The sequence below is a fragment of the Rhagoletis pomonella genome, unplaced genomic scaffold (assembly GCF_013731165.1).
Source record: "Rhagoletis pomonella isolate Grant_MI unplaced genomic scaffold, Rhpom_1.0 Rhpom_scaffold_00013, whole genome shotgun sequence".
Classification (NCBI taxonomy): domain Eukaryota; kingdom Metazoa; phylum Arthropoda; class Insecta; order Diptera; family Tephritidae; genus Rhagoletis; species Rhagoletis pomonella.
The window spans coordinates 8212795-8234793 of NW_023458567.1; the positions used below are offsets into that span (position 1 = coordinate 8212795).

Consider the following 21999-nt stretch of genomic DNA (forward strand, 5'->3'; position numbering starts at 1 on the left):
AAAAAAAGTTTTTCAAAATATTTTTTTTATTTGCATAAATAATAAAAATAAATATTTCTGAAAAAAAGTTTTTCAAAATAATTTTTTTTTAAATAAATACCTACCTTTGGATTTTGAATTGATTAGCTACAACACACAAGGTCTGCGCAATAATTTCCAACTAAAAATTAATCAAAAATAATTTTCTCTTATATAATTGAGTATAAATTCTCTTGGCAAAATTTTTAATAGCCTTTTTATTGCACTTGATAACAATTTTTTAAATTTTTTACCTTACCTATTGATTTGTGGCACAAATTAAACAAGTAAAAATAGTATAAGTACCACGAATTTTTTGGCTAACTTTTGAATTGAAAAATATAAATATGTAATTATGTACATACTTACAGATATTAACAATGTAATTCACTAATAAAATCGTTGTTTATATTTACACGCTCGTGTTAGCATAATATTTAATATTTTTATACTTAACAATTATTTTCTTTAATTTTTTTTTCTCAACTTAAAAATTAACATAACTTAAAAATTGAACAACTAAATTTGGCTTCACGCTTTGTCATTAAATAAGTTTTGGTATTTTCTCGCACTTACAACACTAAACAGTCTTAATTAGCTCGCTTTCTTCTCAAAATTTTTTAAAGTACAAATTAAAAAAAATATCTGCTTTCTGTTTCGCTACACTTTTTTTCTTCCCTTTCTCAAGTAATTCCCTTGTGTCCTGGCCTCAGCACTGCTTCGGGAAGAATACATTCATCTCGATCAAAATCTGCAGCACTATGAAGATTGCATAAATGGAGAACAACGCTATGCCTGCGCGCTTGGTTAGGCGATAGCCGCTAAAGCTCAAAACGATGAAAAGCGCAATTGTACAGAGCAGCAAAATGAGTATATTATACTCAATACCTTGCGCGGCAATTTTAATCATAGCACTGCCATCTGTTTTGCCATAATTCATGCAATTCTTAATGAACCATGGCACGCCCAGCGAAAGGAGTATGGCAAGTGAGTTGGCGCCCAGCGAATTGGAGACACCAATGCCGCTTTCACCTGTATTAAGAGAGGAGAGAAAGAGGAGGCATTTAAATTGGCTATAAGTAAGAGAAAAATTTAAAATTTGTGAGTGAGAGCTGTGAGTGAGCTTTTAATAATGAGCTAAATGAAATAATGAGTGAAATTTTGAGCGTTAGCCAGGCGAGTTAAATGAGTGAGTGCGTGTGACTATGGAGAATACAATGAACTGAGAAACTCACCATTTCGTAGGGAAATCAAACTGGAAACCGCTTCAGGCATAGTTGAACCAGCCGCTAGGAAGGTGAGACCCATAACAATTTCAGGTACACTTATGGCGACACCTAAAATAGTAACAAAAAAATTAGTTAAAAAAAGGAAAACAATTTTGGTTTGCCTATACGCCTCGCAGGTATGCAAGCGATCAATAGTATTTATCACAATACACAAATAGATTCATCATGTCAGAGGAATCAACCAATAAAATGTATACATACATCAAATCAACTATATATATCACACGACAAATATCGGTCACATCCCACGAGTTAATCACAATACAAGTATCATCAGATCATATATCGTCGGCTGGATAAAAGATTGTCGTAAGCGGAATTTTGGCGATTTTTAGTTATGAATGCCGTTATATGAGCAAATCTCACAAATAACATTTTTCGGCAAAACCGTGCGTTTGGTCGAAAATGGTGGCGCACTTATCTTAGACAATGGATTATCTTCAAAAAAGTCATATTATTTAAAAAAAATAATTAAATATTGGCGAAACATATTTTTCTACAGTATCCGTGACGAATATCGAACCCCAACGGCCAAAACAACGTAAGCGACATTTTTTTTCAAAATTTTATTTTTGATGCAGAAATATTTGCATCAAAAATAATATTAAATAAAAAACAGCGGTTACATTATTTTGGCGGTTATGGCTCGATATGTATTAATTTCTTCATGTGTATAATAATTTTAGAATGAATTTCGAGTGTGTCAATAAAAATTATAAAATTGGATTTTTTTTCGCAAATCTTCGTCATCTTATAATCAATGTAATTTTTTCGTTAAATGGCACGCTAGTCTCATTACTGAAGAATGGTTTGCTTTGGCAAGAAGAACATTTTCAACGCTTAATGTTGAAATTTTGAAGCAACTTAAACTTTTAAAATGTTTTTTTTTTTTTTTAATTTGGTGGCACACTCTTCGAACTTCACTCGCATGTTTTATATGAGCCAACTTTCATTGCCACTAATACGAGCATTATATTTGAAAACTTTCCAAAGTTATTTAAAAACAGAAATTATGATTCGAGTGACAATGAAAAAATTAGTAATTTCGGTACTTTTTCACCTAAATAAATATTTTAAGGCTGTTAAAATACTTGATACATTTTTTATTGTGCTTGTTTCTGGAACTCCGTTGATTAACATAAATGCAAGAAGCATGCTTTAGCGTTTTTTTTCCTGGCGAGAGAAGGGTGTGACATTAAAAAAAAAAAGAACAACTCGTGAATTTTCCTCATACATACTTAAATAAGATCTTTCGATTGGTGCAAACAGTTTTGCACATTTCTTCTTTAGTTATCGATATATTGACTACAAAAGTTATCGGTAATTTATTACAAATTGAGTTAAAGATGGAGTCATGAACTAAGATCTTTCATCCGTTTCTTGATCACCTTTAGCTTACGAGATATAGAGTAAAAAGTATCGCGAACTTAGTTTACATACCAAACTTGTGTCGAAAGTAACATACGACAATATTTTATTGAGGCGACGATATGTAAATGCTTCATATCACATCATGTGTATTCGTCACGTCACATGAAATCAATACGAAATCAATAATCATCACATAATCAGCTTTAGTTTGTGAGCATATCATAGCAAGGTCACATCAAATCAGTGATCGCATAACGCTACATCGATAAATTCTACTAATCAGTTTTTGCGAGCAGCTGCTTTTAACGGAACTCAATCAAATAGTCTAGCTACTTTTATATGCATAAAGTCAATCATGACTTACGGCATTGTAGCCTTCACTCCTACAATTAATCTGCCATCACTCAACTTCACTCGTAATATCAAGATTTAAGTCATTATTCTTGACTTGGAATTCCCCCCAGACTATTTAAAAATGCAATTAGCATAATATTTAAAAATTAACAGAAACCAAATTAGCTGCTTATTAACAAGGCATTTAATTGGTAATAATTATTTATAGCAGCAGCAGCAGCAGCAGCGGTAAGATAGTTTTAAAACCTCATAAAAATCAAATACTTACATACATATGTATGTATGTATATTCGCTGCTATTATTATGGTAATTATCACCTTTTTGGAAGAACTGACACATTTTACTTACCAAATGCTGTTAACATCCACACAATCAAGTAAGCATTCAGACCAATTGCAATGATGCACATAACAAAGGAGAACGGGTAGAGGCGACGATGCAGCGCTGGGTCGGGTATGACAAAGGTGAGTGTAAATCTGATGGGAAATACGAAGGCCCACCAAAGTTTTCTGAATGTCGTCTCTCCATGTGGCAGGGAGAAAAGTTTGCGTGGCGGTGGGGGTACGTCATCGCTTTCGTCGCTGTTCCCTGGCAGAAAGGAGAGAAGAGTGAGTATTATAAAAAAGGTATTTTTTTTTACTAAAAAAAAGAAAAAATTTGTATCAAATTTAAAACCGAAGTTGTTTCCGTGCTAGATTTAAATTTTTTAATTGTTTCATTCAATTTTTAATTTCATAATAATTTCATTCCAAAATTAATACATTTTGATTAAGTTAAATAAAAACAAAAATATAACATTTTTCGCGAGTTTAAATTGAGTAAAAATGGCTTCATGAAAAATTCGAATTAATTAAAAATGTGTAATTTAGATTATATATGATTAAAGAAAAAACATAAGGTGATAATTTAAAATCATACATTTTTTTTCTAGATTTAAATTTTTTAAGTGTGATATTGGAATTTTTATATAATTTTTTAATTGTGCAAGCATTTTTTTGCATTTATGCTAAATAAATTTATTAGAAATTTCAATTACATGTCAAGAAACTAATCTTTTCAGTCATAATACTCAAAATTTTTTTTTCTGTTTTTGACTTAAATTTTTTCAATGCTTTTCTTATATATTTTTCGTTTAATAGTATGTACATATATTTTTTAATAATTTCTATCTACACTTACAGCTTTTCGAATGCGTCAAATTCGCAGTAGACGACATCGTCGAGGTATTATCAGGTAAATTTATCACAAATAGACCATCACCGCCCAGCGGATCCTTTTTGAGTGGCAGACGCGCCTTTGCACTATTCTCTGGTGGCTCGGTGAAATCTGTGAGGATTTGATAATTGAAAGTTTGCATAAATAATTTACAACGAAATGTACACATATCATAAAAAATACAAAAAGGTATAAAAATGAATAAAATACAGCAAAACACAAAATTCAAAATACATACATACATACATACTTATAATTTTACTAAAAATGGTACATATAAAATTGAAAACAAAAAATTTAAATCTCAGCAAAATCAAAAAGTAAACAATTTCTGAGAAAAAATAATAACAATTAATTTTTAACGAAACAAAAAGTTGTAGTTTCAATTAAATTCCGAATATTTCAATTAGTAATACCGTTAACTCGATTGAATTGCCTCAAATTATAATTTTTTTTTCATCTATTCAAGAACATAAAAAAAAAAATTAACTCAAATCTTGCGCTGACATTTTTGTTAAGTGTTTAGCTGCAAGAAATATTGTATGGCAAATTTTAAAATATATCATTTTTTTTTGAAAATTAGCAAATAAAATAATACCTTTAAACAGTTTAAAAGAGTCTCGAAATGAGTAAAGCCTCAAAAGACTAAGCTTAAATTATTTTAATATTTTTACGTAAAATTAAATTCTAAAATATACATATGAAAAAAAAACCAAAACTCCATAATAATATTTTTTAAATATTTCTACGTAAAATTAAATTCTAAAAGATGCATATGAAAAAAAACGAAATTCCATAACAAATTGCTTTCGTTTTTTAATTTCGAAAAATTACAAAACAATAAAATAAAAAACAAAAATTTACAATTTTTTCTCAAAAGATAAATTTTGACGGAATCTTTTTAAGAGTTAAAAGCTGTTAAAACCTGGGAATTCTTTTTATTTGAATCATAAAACGTACAGAAATAGAAAAAAATTTTAGTCCTTTCTTAAATTTTGTTTGAAATTTAAATAAAATTAATTTTATTGCTTCATATTTTTTAAAACAACACCTAAAAATAATACAAAATTTTATAATTTTTAAAATAAGTTAAAATTAAAAAAATATACGAATTTGGGTTTTGAATATTAAAAAATGTTTAAACAATTTGTAACAGAAAATTTTAAATTTTCAAGAACAAAAAAGTGAAATTTTTTAATATTAAAATTTGGTTTCAGCAAACCTTGATTCGTTTTTTCAGGTTCCACTATAATTAAAAAAGTTTATTTTTAGTACAAAATGTTGGTAGCAAAAAATATTTTATTTCTTTTTAAATCTTAAGTTTTAGTAAGAGTTCTTATTTGTATGAAATACATAAGAAGAAACTGTAACAGATAAATTTACAACTTCTTAATTTTTATAGAAATTTTTCAAGTATTTGTTTTGTAAATTAAAAAAAAAAATACTCCAATTTTACTTACCATATCTCTTTGATATGCAACAATTCAGCTTATCCTCGACAAAAACTCGTATGGCAGGCATAAATTTGTTGTTATTAAACGTAAGAATATAATAGAATAAGAGGAAACCCATCATAATGCAGGATTCGGCGAAGCTGACATAGCCGCCCCAGGCGAGTACAACGAGTACAATGGTATTAAAGCTATAGATGACACAGTCGCGTGCTATTGGCCACCAATCGAGTTGTACGGGCTGGAAGGAGGTGAACAAAGAAAGAGAAATAGAAAGGAGATAAAAACCAAATTAGTATACAAAATTCCGTCTTGAATTCGGTTACGTATACGCCGTGTTTGTATGTATGTATTTAATATTGCTAAAAATGCTCACCTTATTTATACACATTGCCGCCAAACCAGCCACGCCCAATGTATTGAACATCAACGAGCCGATAATCGTGCCCAAACCCATGTCTGAATCTGTGATTAGCGTACTAATCGTATTCGTAAAGAATTCGGGCATTGAGGTAGCAGTGGCCATGAACGTAGCAGCAGCGACATCTTTGGATAAATTCAAATCTTCACAAATGCACTCGACGGTGGGCAGGAAATAGTCATTGCAAATGATGGCGAGCAGGATGAAGAAATAAACAGCGGCGAAGACGTGCAGCACGACCCAACCTTGACGCAGCTGCTCCACTGTTGATAAGGTTAAGAAATAATTTTTTTTTTTGTAAAAATTTAGAATATTTCTAAAATTTATTAAATATAGTAATGTCACAAGCGCCAATTTTTTTAGAGATAATTGTGATGTTATTAAAAAAAAAATTCTGCGATCAGATAGCGAGTCCCACCTTATCAATAAGTGTTAATTGAGAAAATGATACCGGCAAAATTTCGGACTCGAATTTTATCAAATTCCATTGACTTCAACGTCAATGGAAATTAAGTCACTCCGGTTAGGAAAACATTAAATATTTACAGATTTTAGTCGATTAGAAAACTCAAGTGCGCTGCATAGTACTTGTTAACTGTAAGTAGTTTTTATTTTCGATAAGGACTGAGAATAGAAGTGAATTGAACATATAAATATGTTGTGAGATAAGGTAAATTTAACCAAGAGAAGATTTTTATACATTTTATATATGTACATATATTAGTGATGGCCAATGAGAGCTTTTAATTTCTGCGTGTTAATATAAAGTCCATTGAAAAGCTTTAGAACAGTGATGCTCAAACCAGCGCCCGCGAGCGGAACTCTTCAAAACTTTCGGTAGATTTTTTATCTTTGATGGGCACCGGCCTGCCCGCTTGAAAGGGCTTTGCCTGCGGGAAAGCTGCTGCCCACCACCGTTTTACATATATGGACGCGCACAGAGTAAAAGCTCTCTCTGAGCATCACTCATATACATGCATGTATGTTCTCGATGCTCGGAGAGAGCTTTTACTCTGTGCGCGTCCTTATAAAATCTACAGAGAGCTGTGAAGAGTTCCGCCCGTGGGCGCTGTTTTGAGCATCACTGATGTGTCTACTAGCAATGATTTGCCGAAACTTTTGAATTTAAAGCGTGTCTAAAATTTGGGCTTGTGACTTTGCTACTCACGAGTTTTCAATTTACATTTTAATTTGTTTGTAATTTGTGACTTTAAAAGTTTCGGGCTAAATTTTGGAATTATAATACGTATCTATTCTTTTCGTTGTTTTAACTTACATGTAAAATACTCAGGAAACTCATCCAACGCTGTACCAGTAGTGTCATCTTCACACTCCTCGGTCGCACGCACCAATGGTTCATTCAGTACATATTCAATATAATGGAAAGTTTTCTCCAGAAACGTTTCATTATAATCTGAAAGGAAAGAAGAGAGAAAATATTTAGTGAAGGGATTTATTAAACAAAATACGGAGAAAAGTTTTTGTTTTACAGCTAGACGTTTTAAGGTAATTTTTTTCTTAAAAAAAATTATGATAATTTGTGGTACTTTGAAAAATTTATTTACTGATTTATGTAGTTTAAAACTTTTTCATACATACCTAGATAAGGAGAAAAAACTAAAACTGAAAGGCAACAATTTTTTTTAAATGTTTTCCTTAAAATTTTGTGCATAATATAATTCATTGAAAATTTTTTATTTTATTAATTTAAAATTTCTTAAAGTCGCTTAAAGTAAAAAAATTCTGCATCCATTTTTTATAATTCTTAGAAAAAAAGCTTTTTCAATATGTATTATTCTGGAAAAGTGCAAGTTCTTTCTTAAAATGCGGTATTTCGAGCAAAAATCGTACCTAATTTTTAATTAATTTAAAACTAAAGAGAAATTTCGAGAGTGCTACTAAATTCAGACTTTTTAATACATACCTACTTTTTAATTTTAATTGCTTTGCTTTTGTAATATGTAATTTTAAAAACTTTTGCGCAGCATAATTTTTTTTTTTTAATTTAACGGTAATCGAAAACGGCTATTTTGAATGTCTTTTTTCTACAGGAAATTTAAACAAAATATTTGTAAAATATGTTTGAAAGTATTCGTTAAATTAAGAATAATAATTTTTTTGCTACCGGCTTTTCTTAATTTTTTTACAAGTGCGTTAAGGTTTCTCCAAAAAATTAAAAAAAAAATTATAAAACTCCATTTTAAACTTGTTAAAAAAATTATAACCTTGAGAAAAAAGCTGGCTTAGAAATTAGAAATTTTGGAATAAGTAAGTTTTTTTCAGAACACATTAGTTTTTTCAAACGCATCAAGGAATCCCCAAAAAATCTAACAAAATTTCGGAATTCTATTTTAAAATGGTTTTCAAGAAATAAATTTAACTTAAAAAGCTCGAATTTCTTTAAGAAAATATATTTTTATTTTGAAATAAATTTTTCAAAAAATTTTTTTTATTTTTACTTCTGAAGGCGATTTTATAAGAAAAATAAAACAACACCCACAAAGAAAAAAAAACAATAACGTTTTAGAGCAAAGAAAATTCTAAATTATGCCATTCATTCCCTCAAAACTTTATTTTTTTAAAGCATTCATTAAATTTACAAAAATGTTTTCCCTTATTTGATTTAAAGTAATATTTTTTAAATTTGGTTATTTCTTTTTAAATTTATGTACGAAAAAGCCACTCACAAAAATATGATATCATATATTTTTTTCCTCAAAATTGGCAGAAATAATTCGCAAAACTTCAGAACTGAGGTAATAAAAAAGGAAACGGCTAGAAAATGTTAATAATTTTATACTAAACTTTTTGTAAATGGTACAAAGTTCCTCGTTTTTTGCTTTGAAGGGGTTTCGCATTTTTAAAATTTAGAAAAAATTTTTAATTTTTTCTTCATATGTGACCTGGTCTACGGAAAGGGGGCTAGGTGTCAAAAAATCAATTTTCACTTTTTGGTTGATTCGGATGGAAGATGAGATGCTTTTTCACGTGGTGAAAAGCAGAAAATCCTAACTTGCTTAGAAGTGTACTAAAAATGTAGAGAAAGAAGAGTAAAAATACGACAAAATATAATTTAAGCTATATATATGCTATATATATAAGCTATAAAGACATGATTATACACTAGAAAAACGTATTATGGGCCAAAAATAATAATGCTGAGTAGTTTATGTATTTTTCTTTGTTGTCGTTTGTCGGCGCGGAGAACAATTAACGAGATAATGAGAAACTGACGAAACGAGTTGCTTACTTTTAACAGCTTTTTCACAGAAAACTAGTTTTCGCACGTAAGCTCCCTTTTCGTAGACCAGGTCACATATTATAAAAGTGCAGTAGGTGTTTTTGGCGAAAATATATGCTCTCATAATTTTTTGCATATGTATAATTTCTGTATAATTTTCTTTCCTCCTTGTTTATTTAATTGTCATAAAAGTATACAAACTTATAACAATATCATATTACATACTTCCAAGAAATTAGTTTTCCAAGTGATGAGTTTACAGCACCAAGGCTTTCACTCGATTTCCAGTTAAAACTCACGTGTTTGCCTAAAGTCTAATAGCTGTTGTATGGTATTTTTAAAACTAATACATTACCAGTTTATATAGTTTTATTGACTAATAATAGTGTCAATACTGATATGGGCTGTATTTGATGCACATATTTGGCTGTGTGTCAAGGTAAACAAGCTGTAGAAGCGCAGCGCGTGCCCAACGTTCTTCCTCAGAAATTGAGAATGCTATAGTTCAGTTAAACAAAAGATATTTTGTTTATAATTTTCCTAAAACCACCTAACATTTGTTCAATAGGGAACGAAATGTGACTGATTTCCATGTAGAGGATCGCTGTCTGGCCATAAAATCGTGGAGCGCATAGTAAACGTGCTGATGAACAGAATGGAATTCGACTATGTATTACAACATGCCAATTACCCAATTAGCTTTAACTTAATATTTATTTACCAGTTTGCCAATCTTTACGAGCCTAATTTTCACTGTTAGCACTCCAAATATGGCGGAGTAGTTAAAAAAATTTAGTTGATGTGCTTTATTATCATTATTACTTTGAACAGATATTATTTTATTATTTAGGTAGAAATCAGGTAAAAGTATATTACCCAAATATTTGATATGAGCGCAAACTTTCTTGAATTAAAATTTTAAGTGTGTCTAGTACGTAGAATGTTCAGTGACGTCAGACTACTCATCAACATCCAGAAACTGCCATTTGGTGGAAGTGGTGAAAATACTTTCAATTGCACGTATAAATAAATAAATACTTACACACATATTTACATATGTATTTTATGTAATTTAATTAGAGAACTTACAATTAGAGAACTAAGGCAGTTACAGCGCCAATTAAAAAGATTTCCAAAAATTACTGAAATTTCCTCTATGTAAAAAAAAATCCGTAACAAACAATCACTTACAGTGGCGGCAAAATAATTAAGGACCCGACATTTAACAAGTTTTGGCTTTTTTTATTATTTAATGTTTATATTTTTTTAAGAAATTTGTGTTCTTAATTTACAATACAAAGTTTGAAATTTCGACGAACAAGGGTTGAAATTTGTCGAATTCTTCGTCTTCTATAAAGCAGGAATTTTGACTTGCATGGGTTTTATTAGGTAGTGAGCTATATTTTCATAAAAAAATAATAAAAATTAAATAAAAACAAAAAAAATATGTATCCAAAACTTGCCAAAATATGCCGCGTCCCTAGTTTTCTGCGCACCACCGTATATAAAAAAAAAAACATATAAAACCCATACTAATTCTTTAATTTAAATACCTTTTTTTATTGATATGCCCAGAGGCCGTTATCATTGATTTTAATGGTCTATCAAAACAGCGTGACTAGGTTGCTAAGAGGCATTTTAATTAATTTGTATGAACACAAGTAAATAAATAATATGTTTTTCGCTTTTCATAAAAAACACTTAAGGTGTTGACAAGAACGCACGCACCGACGAAAAGGTAAATGAATGATAAAAATTAATACAAAAAAAAAACAAAAAAAACGGTGTGATAAATAAATATCAACATATGTGGCGCGAAAAACTGGCATTGAGTGAAGAGGGCCTAAAAAAAGAGACAATATTGTCATTCATCATTCACAAGCGCGCTGAGAGAAAGATGCATGTATGCGTGCTAGCATAAATAATATTTAATTTTTACAGCAATTCACTTGTGTAGTGTGAGACTACAGTTAGTACAAGCCCTCTTCAATCACGCTCGCACACACACACACACTCCCTCACACATCGAAATTGAACAAATGAAGCGCGCAAGCAGCTGATCTGTAACTTCACAACCCTCTTGAACGCCGGTCGTTCTCACTCAACGATGTCGCGTTTTTGTCTCTCTCTTTCGCACCACTCATTAACAACAAACAAAAAACACACCAACAAAGTTAACAATTGCCATCGTTAGTCAATGGTACTTGTTCTGTAGATTTGCTGTTGTTGTATGTAATGCATTGTAATCATAGTCATATGTAAATAGCAAATACGTGCAATATTAATAATAATAATTTACTGACACGTTTTTGTTGTTCTTGTTATTTAATAGTGTGTATCTATGCATGAATGTACATATGTATGTAAATACATAACAAAATGTTGTTAATATTACCAGCGCCCCGTCAATGAATGACTTGTGTTTATTTTCGAGTATCTACATTTGTATGTTTTGTTTTTTATATTTATCATGTGCCTTATACTGGCGTTAACTATAAAAATTAAGAATCTAAAATTTAATAATAATGAAAAGTATTTTTAAGCCGTTAATAAAAAAATTCATCTGCTTCATTTTGTGAATTTTTTGTTGTCGCAAATATGAAAAATAAGCAAAAGTGAAACAAAAGATATTTAAAAATTTATTTTTATAGGAAATTGAGAATTTGTATCTACTAAAAATTAAAAAATTATTAAAAATAAAATCGATCCAATTAATTTTTTGAAAATCCGAATTTTTTTTGTTATAAATTTAAATATAAATAAAAGTGAACAAAAAAAAAATTTTTTATTTATTAAAAATTTGTGTTCTTTTTCATTAAATTCAACTACTATTAAAAAATTTGAAAGAAAATTTTTTGAAAATTCAGAAAAAATTTAAAGAAAATTCATAATGCATCCAATTAATTTTTTTTTGAAATTTGAAAATATGCATATAATATAAAACTTGACTTTTTTATGAAAAGAAATAAAATCAATGAAAATTCGAAAAAGAAAAGTTAAAAAGCAAAATTTTTAAAGCAAATTTTGATAAACACACAATAATAAATAAAAATTAAAAAATTTCCGTTGAAAATGAAAAAAAAAAATTATTTGAAAAAAGGCCTTGAAAATTAAAGAAAATGTGAAAAAGCAAATTTTTTTGAGGCAATTTCGATAAACACAAAAGGAATTAAAAGCAAAAAACTTTTTGTTGCAAATTAAAAAAAATTTATTTGGAAAAAAGTTATTGAGAATTAAAAATAATGTGCTAACCTTGCGCTCCTATGTAAGTATGTACGTGAATGTCTGTAGTTTTTTACAGGCTATGAAAGTTGGAAAAAGTGAATTTTTATTAATTTTTCTCATTCTGCTTTATTGAACTTGTACTTCTGGTTACAAATATTTACCTGCTGAGATGAAAAAAGGTTGTAGTTGTTAAAGGATATTGAAGGATAAAAACTTCAAAGAATATTTTTTAATTTTCTAAAATCATGCTTTACATGATTTAAAATGGTCAAATGTGAAAAAAATTGCTCTAGTTGCCGCTTTGTGAACCGCATTGCCGATTTTTTAGACCTTGATCTTCCCGAAACCATACATATGTAAATAATCTTGATATGGCTCCTCTCTTTACTGCCTCGTATTGAAAACCTTAAAATTTTTGTAGGTTATGTCTGGATTAAACTCTTAGATTTCCACGCGGCTCGATGGTGTGACCGCTATCCAAGCGCTTGTTTTGACGCGAAATTCAGCGAGCTGCTAGATCGACTTAGCCTATTTTATCGAAAACAGCGTTGCTACGTGCCACAGATTTACTATCGTCACAGGAAATCGGTTTTAACTAGTACTCCTGTAACTAGCCTGCGTTTTTACTAAAAACACTTTCATTATTCTCAAATTAAGGAACTCAAACGACAATCACCTGCACTTATTTGTGAAGACTTTTTCATTTGCTTAGCTGACATTCGATTTTATCACCTCCCTATCAGACATTATTTTGAGTGACCACAACAATTTAGGCATTCTTATCACTGGCGTAGAAAATTAAAAAAATAAAACTGAAAATGGAAGATAGCTAGTAAAACAATAGTTAATAGTTATACACATATGCAAATATACATACATACATACTTGTATATAAATCAAGATAGTTTAAATATGTGATGCAAAAATCAATTTGTACCTTGGTGCTACTCAATCACAATCTAAATTGGCATATGAGTACAGCAAATACATTTCTATATGTATGTATATAGAAATTCATATCTATCTTTTGATGTGTATATATGTGCATACTGCCATCCCATATGCGCTGTCAAAGATAAAGCAGTTGGCAAATGTGGATGTACAATGGTTACATATGCGTCAGTTGGGCTAGTTTATTGCGGACAACTAAATTAGTGCTGACAAATTTGCATTTGTATAAGTATACTTATATGTATGTATGTATACGTAATGCCTTTTTGCAATTAATCATAAAAATTGCAAGTATGCTGTGCTATCACCCATCAAAAAGTTACAACAAAAAACACTAAATGTGCTAGAGCAAATATTTTAATATGATTTTTCGCAATATTTTTTTTTTTTGGTAAAAGTTAATGCCTACAGATTTTTGCAGCTAATCAATTAGTTTGGGTGCTTTCAATTGTCTGCTTTGATACTGTTCGTACTCTCACGCTTCAAACAAATTTTTATAAAACTTATAAATCAAACGATAACAATTGAATTTCTGTCACTCAACGTAATTCCAAGCGATAATGTTGAATTTTGGCTAATAGCAAGTGATAAATTTTGATAGTGAGATATATGAAGAATGTGTTTGATATGTAGCATATTTATTAAATTTCGCATGTTTGGCATTAAGTGATTACAGTGCTTCTACGTATTTATGAGCACTGCAGCTCATTGAAATTAGATTTATTTAGGTGACCACAAAATATAGCTTTGATTTGAAAAGTTTTTTTCTTGAACCATTATTTTACGTTAAGTTGCGACGAGTCGCTTAGGTCGGGGCGTATGAGTAATATTTTATTTGTTCGATTTTCAAGTCCACGACATTGTACTTTTGGCCCAGTTACATACATATGTATATGTATTTTCTGAACATATATGTATATATGCATATATATATTAAAGAGTGCAATAAAAACCGCAATTAAATTTTTAAGGTTGTATTATGATGTTTTTGGAGAAAAATTTTACTCTCAATGTTTAATTTATAATTTATCTCCTTCCTAAAGGTATTAAGAACGTTTATTATTCTTCAGTACAATTCTAAGTGACAATTTAAAAAGCGGATGAAGCGAAAAATTACTTTAGTTGAAATTTTGAAAAAATTAAGCGAAAAAATTACAACGGCAAAATTCCTTTTTTGCAAAATAGAATATTAGAAAAATAAGCAAACGTGTGTAAAAAACTAATAGAAAATTAATTATGATTCTAGCAATAAACGAACGGAAGTGAAAAGGGGGAAAAATCATTGAAACTTTGAAAAATAACAGGAAGTAAAAAGAACGGTACAAAACAAATGAAATAAACTGGAATAAGTAATCTTATTCTTGAAAACTCAAGAAAATATAAAAAGTGAATATAAAAAAAAATAATAAAAAATGCTTTTAAAATTTGTAAACAAAAGTCCTAAGGCAATGAAAAAAAAAATGTTGTTAAATAATCAATACAAAGGGAACGAATTTTCTTTAATCGAAAAAAGGTTACCGAAAAATTTAAACAAATCCTATATCCTACTATGATATATTGAAGATACATAAAGTGGTACAATTTTGCATATATACGAGATTTTAGTGTTTGCACATACTTTTTCTTGTCGCCATGAGGTTAAAAAAATTCATAAGTTTTCTAAAGAGTTCTGTATTTACAAAAAAAAAGCACCCTAATGAAAAGCTGAAATCTTTTTCCCCCTCAATCCCATTATGAATATCGATCCTACTATGCCGGCAACAAATTTATTTACATTTGTGCAAATATTCTCTTAGGACAGGGCGTATGAGTGATTTATTCATAGATTTTCTTAAATTATGAACGAAAGTCAAATACCGCAAAGAAGTGATTTGATATGCACGCCAAAGTAGCTAATACTTTGAATTCTATAAACTGTTTCTCTTTTCCTCGTTAATCATATAAATTCTTAAATAAAATTTCCTGCCTGCATAAAACATAATTATTATTTTTTTTTCTATTACACTTTAATAGATCAAACCACCGCCAATTAGCTGGTCAATAAATAGTCTCTAACAATTAGTGTGAACTTTGTATTGCAATGCCAACTGTTTGGCAGGAGATACTCGTAGTTAATAAATAACTAATTTCGTATTGATTCATGCCATGATTGATTGTGGGAATTTCAATGTGTCAGCAATGCCGACAAATATTTAAATTCCAAATTGTCTATGTACATATGTATGCACCTTTTAATGCCATTTAAGCTAGAACATTTGCTACTTTTCTTGCGGCTTTAGCCGATTATTAAGTAAGCGGTGTATTTACTTGGAAAATGTCTTTATTCTATGGCAAGTTGTTTTGAAAATTCTTAGAAATAACGGAGTTGAATTCTTCGACTTCGACTAATAGCAGCTGGACTGTTGACCTTTGTTGAAAGTGCCATCTGGCTGTTTTATGGTAGGATTAGGTTTAAGAGTTTTTAGACTAATAGAAGATCTGAAGAATGCTGACTAAGCAAAGCTCGTTCAGAGTGATACCAGGCTTTACAGTATTATAGATTTAAATATAGGTAAATATTTTTGACGTGGTGGTCGAGAGAGTAGCTAACGCTCTTTACCATCCGACTAGATATGGATTTCGCTGAGTCTATGTGTACCTACCTCGGTTTTGTTTGAGACCTTGCAACGTTTGATGAGCTTTTGATAAACAGGCCACGGGATCATCGTGCTGTCATACTCGTCATTTGAAGACACATCAGGCTCCAGCAGATGCACTTAAGTAAGTAACCACAGCATGGCATACAGTGTAGTGTCAAAAGTTTCGAATGTTCAAGCAACTTCTTCAAAGCAGATGGAAGGTCGATCCCAGTGGTTACTTATCTCCATCTGAATTCAAATTCACAATAGCTAATTCGGGACAAGCAGAGGGGCCCACTGGGTGAAAATGTTACGGACGCGGACGAACAGCAATCATTTGTTAGCAACAACAGTCTTAAGCGAAAGGAACTTTTTTTTATTTTAGAACTCGTCTTGCTCCTGAGGCTAAACGAGGAAAACGAAAGCGAATATCGCGCCAATATAGACTGAAAGCAGTCTTGGTGACGTAGGTCGGTAATTTGTGTAGAAAAAGGTAAATTCAGAGCAACATCCGGGTAAGGAAAATGATACCAGACTCTAGAAAAGCTGGCCTTAAACGTGAAAGTTATAGCTGCATTTCTGATAGTGCCTGCAGATGGAGACAAATCGACCAGAAGTAATAAAAGCTTTACGTAAACCTGAGAATTTTTGCGTTTCAATTAAAATTAACAATAAAAAAAAAAAAAATTCTCAAACCATAAAAATCAAGATTTTTCGAGATATTCTAAAAAATTTTTTTTGGACTTCTTACTCTTCCTTTTGGACGTTTTTTTTAGAATTTACGGTATCAGATTTTTTTTTGTAGAAAATAATGCTAGACCGACCTTTGTTTTTCATTTTTATGTACTCGAGATTTTGCGGTTTGTTTCAGATTTTCTCAGATTTTTTTTCCAAAATTTTCATAAGATCTTTATTTTACTTATTGAGATTTTCACAAACCTTTTCAGATTTCTTTAATTCTCGGAAACTTTCGGAGGTTTTCGTAATTTTTGGATATTGTACGCATTTTTGCGGCACATTTAAGAATTTACGTAAATTTTCAGGATGTACGATACATTTAAATCATAATTTTTCTTTTTATATATAGTACATAAATGTCTTGAATACGAACAGGAACATTATCCACTAATATAAAACATTTTTGCATTGTATTTTTTTAAATTTTATCAAAAATCGATGCTTTTTATAGTTTCGCAGTTATAGCCTTAATTCGAAGCAGAGTAAAGTCGAAAACAATAAACCAAAATAAAAATATGATAAGCAACAATTTATGGATATTTTATTTACATTAAGACTTACTATTGCTGGTGACGCGGCTGCTGATAGGTTGTAATACAAATTGAAATTTATGACTTCACTTCCTAAATTTTCGAAAACGTTCGATAGTTCAATAAAAAACACTAATTTTAATTTAAAAATAGATTAGAAAACTATCAGAGGTAAAGTAACCAAAGACTACGGTTATTTATTCGCACATAGACACATGTTTTTATGTGTGCTATTTCTTAGGAAATAAATTTAACACTTAACATAAACTTCAACTGCTTAGGCTGCCTAGTGTCATCTGTCGAAAATAGCTGGTATACCTTAACAATTCTTCATACTTTACTTAGACGTTTAGGTATGTAAACACACTTAATTTGTGTTCTTAAGTATTATTGTTCAATTCACAATAAGTCTCAAGCGCAATTTATTATACCAGGGTTTTGTGGCTTTTACGACTTGTAAATACTAAATGTTGATTTAATTAGTTTACGACTGCAAATTCTCGGTGTTTGGCTCTTGCCATGGCCCTCAGATAAGAAAGTGTAGATATATTTTTGCTGAGTGCGAGTCGATGGCATTAAAGCCAATGAAAACATTTCCATTAGTCAGTGTGGCGCAAATACGATTTATTACACAAAGCGTTCAGCTAAGAGTTGTAATCTTTTGTAAGGCCATGAAAATCTATCATCTATGTAAATACATATTTTCAGTTAGTCATAGGGTTAATTCGCCTATTAGCTCATACGGCCAACACATTGCGGCCGAGAAAACAAAGAAGTTGGCATTGCAAATAGAAGAATGTAAAACAAAAAATAGCTAAACAAATCAAACAAGATAAACAAGCAAATAGAGCGTTGATTTGACTGCAATTAGAGAAAAAATAAACGATGCAAAAAAGCAAATATTACACAAAAAAAAACACAAAAAAATATTATCATAGAAATTCATCCTGATTTCGTTTTTATTAATCTTGCGCGCGAATATGCAAATGTGTAGTTACTATTTATGCGAAAGTGTGAAGATAATAATTAGCTTAAATTTATTGTTTTTTAAATAATTTTTTTTTATCAGGCATTTACCATGATTCGAGCGTGATTGTGCAGCATGAACTTCTTGGAATACATGTTCTGAGGAAGCTTAGAAGTGGTATGTTGTTTGCTGCTGGTTGCACTAATTCGAAAAATCAAAAATGTTGGCTAAGCAAGCTTGAAATGTGAAGCGAAAGGGTTTAAAGGTTTATTTTTTTTTGAGCTTTTGGCAGTTAGTGAGTTTTCATGTAATACACATACATATTTGAGACTTTCCGAGCTTTTATGTGAGGTTTAAAGACTCAAACATTAAACAAAATATAACCAAAACTTTGAAGCTTTTTGGAACTTTGCCTCAATCTATTTTTGCAGCTTTTTTATCTAAAGCTTTTGGAATGTTTAGAATATTCAAAAACGCAATAGTCGTAAAAGATGTGAGTCCTTATGGCCTAATTCATAAAAAATTAAGTAGGTTTGAAGAGCTTTATAAATTGACGTTTTTATAAATTTTTCGATTAATAAACCTTTTGTAAAGCTACTTAATTCTTTATGAGTAAGGCTGTTAATAGATAGGAGAAGGGAAAAAGGAAATATTTACAAACATATATGCCCACTTTATTGGACGCGTGTCAAGCTTTTTTAAGTTTTCGATGCACTTTATATGTAAATGAAATGAAATATATATGTACATATAGATGGGTACTATATAAAAGCTCTTCGTTCACATAATGTAAAAAATATAGAGAATTGAGAAGCTTTCAAACAAAAAATTCTAGGTCTTAAGGGTATAAATATAAAGTTTATAAGCTTGGAACTATAAGAGCATTTAAGATATATCGGAATCGAAAAATCTATATCAAGGACCATCAAAAAGAAGAAAAATATATCTATACCCGTCAACCAAAACATATTCAAAAAAGGCCTTTTAAAGCTTTTTGTAGATTTCGCACAAAATAAAAGCTCTTTGTGATCATCACTTATTCATACAAGTGATAAACAGAACGAGCTTCTCCGGTGTGCGTTTATATCACTGATGGGCACTGCCTTGCCCGCGGGCAAAGCTCTTTTAAGCTTCCTATACATTTTGTATCGGCGCGTGCACAGAAAAAGCTCTCTCTGCTCACCGCTGGTGTATATGTATAACTTTCATACGAAGCAAAAAAAAAGCTCTGCACGCTCAGAATGGAACATGCTAAAAAATTAAAAATAAGTAAAAGCTCCCTAAAATTTGCAAATTTTCATAAAATCAACCACTAGAAATTTCAAGATTTCCAGCTCCACATAAATTTAAAGCCTTTTATAAAACAGCCTTTAAAGCTTTTATGCAAATATTTTTCAATACGCTCAAATAGAGCTTTCACCCTTTTAAGAACATTTTTGTGGAATGCGAGAGAAGAAATATATGCGAATAGGAAATAATAAAACATTTAGCTTTTTGAGCTCATTTTAAATCAGTCGCGGCTTTTTGTAGATGTTATTGGGCGTGTACAGAGCAAAGTTCTCTCTGTTCACCGCTGATCTAGAGCAACTCCCAAGAAAAGATTTTTTAATGCTTTGGCAAATTTCATAGCAGCTGAGAGCAGCAATGGACGTCGTCAGCTTTCACCATATGCATGATCATACAAGTTGTATCGAAAGCTTGAAAAGGCTCTGAAGAAGTGGCAAGGTACTCTAAACTGCCTTTTTTTAAATTGCACTTTAAAGAATTTTCTGAGTGCTAGAATTTATAAGTCTAAAATGAGTCTTTCTTTCGTCGTAAATATGGTTCTGAGACCAGTCAACCAGACTGACTCATTTCGGAATCTGTTGGTGTCATAAATTCTGAGATGAATAAAAGTAGCAAAGTTCAGAAGTAAAAACTTATTATAAGACCCAGAAGCGTCATATTTCAGACTCTAATTTGACTCCTAACTTGGACTCATATTGGCGTTTCCTACTAAGAAGGGCAAAATGCTCTTTTCTAACTCGTTTTTGAGTTCATAATGTGGGTTACACAACAGAATACGGAATACTGACTCTAAAACGAGTTCGAATGTAAATAGGGTCTCTACTTCGGCGCTTTCATACATATTTAAATACTTTTCAGTACTATGTAAGTAAACTAAGCTTTTTTGAACTTTTTTGTGCTTTTGTGCAGTTTTTATCAAGTAAATAGTTTACGGGAAATATAAAATGTTTAAAAATACATATTTAATTTTTGAAGTTTTGTTGTCTAATAAAAGCTTTATTAAGAAAATCTTAAAAGATTAGTCTAAAGTTTGTAACCACAAAGCTTTAAAGCAGCGCTGGATAGAGAAAGGTTTTACTTTGCACGCGACTATACAAAATTTATAGAAAGCTTAAAAGAGCTTTGCCCGCGGGCAAGACAGTGCCCATCACAGCTTTAAAGCTTTGAAAAGAAAAGTAGATAATAAGCTTTTCAAAATTTTTCCTAGAAAAGGCGTTCGTACCACATAAAAAATGTCCGCTTTTAACAAGAATGGTTAGTATCAGAATATATCTTTTGCTTAGAGCTTTAAACTGTAAAATCTTATTAATATTACAGGTGTTTTCCTAAATAAAAAAAATAAAAAATTTTGAGTTAATTGATTAACCCTGCAAAAAAAAATCACTAAAGGCATTGCGCAGCGAAAATTTCTAGCCCTTTTTGCATGCATACGCTTATGTATTTATGTACATACAAACATATGTATGTATGTATATATATCCCAAGGTTGTTTTATTAATGTTCCTGTTTACAACTCTCATTAGTAAATCTATGTTACTAACCCGCAAAACCGGTCATACTCAACACAAATTTATTCGTATGCGACTGAGGCAAGCCCTTCCGCCCTTTTAGCGGAGCCCACAGGTGCTTATCTGCATAAGTGTGATGAGTGAAAGGGTAAGTGAATAAGCATACAGTAAGCAGTGATGCGTAGAAAAATAGCAGCGGTTACAAAGTAGGAGATCATTAGAAGCCAGAAAAAAGTATAAACTTACGCTTGGTCTGACTCTGAGTACTCCGTATCCCGAGTGAAATTCCAAAAAGCAGCTTATCACATCCAATCTAACATAAAATTTGTTAAACTGTTTACACATTAGTGTAAAACGTTCTCAGCTATTCACACATTCCTTTGTTTACTTGCATTTTTGTCATAGCTAAACTCGCCAAAATCAATTAGCCAGTTTGTTGACGCTGCGCAAATTTGACTACACACAAAAAAGTGCATATGTACATACATTACTAACAAAAATTGCGTGCCTTTGTGCTTAAAACAGCAACACTAAACATTATTTGTTTTTACATACGCCAGCAGTTAGCGGACAAAAATAAATCACTTTGCGGTGGTCCCTAATGGCGTGGGTGAGTTGACTTTGAAATCGCACAAATTCTTGTCGCAGTGCCAATGCGGCTAACTAAATACAACAATTTATTTAAACAAACAATTATTGGGCATAGTTTATTTTTATAGATTTAATTACAAAATTTTTTAGCACTGCAATGTACGTAAATGGCCGTTGGCCGCAATTGAGGCCAAGCGTAGAAAAAGGTAGAAACAATTTAGTT

The 21999-nt window shown here is 30.7% G+C and overlaps 1 protein-coding gene across 1 annotated transcript in view; it reads right to left on the reverse strand.

The window, feature by feature from the left end:
- Window positions 1-215: 215 nt before the first annotated feature.
- LOC118748318 (sodium/potassium/calcium exchanger 4) overlaps window positions 216-21999 on the reverse strand; it is a 40602-nt gene continuing 18818 nt past the window's right edge. The window contains exons 2-8 of the mRNA XM_036482693.1: window positions 7397-7534; window positions 6076-6383; window positions 5709-5940; window positions 4213-4359; window positions 3382-3621; window positions 1254-1355; window positions 216-1050 (exon numbers count right to left, since the gene is read on the reverse strand). Coding sequence (XP_036338586.1) covers window positions 728-1050; window positions 1254-1355; window positions 3382-3621; window positions 4213-4359; window positions 5709-5940; window positions 6076-6383; window positions 7397-7534 — 1490 coding nt within the window. The 3' untranslated portion in view covers window positions 216-727. The remainder of the gene's footprint in view (window positions 1051-1253; window positions 1356-3381; window positions 3622-4212; window positions 4360-5708; window positions 5941-6075; window positions 6384-7396; window positions 7535-21999) is intronic.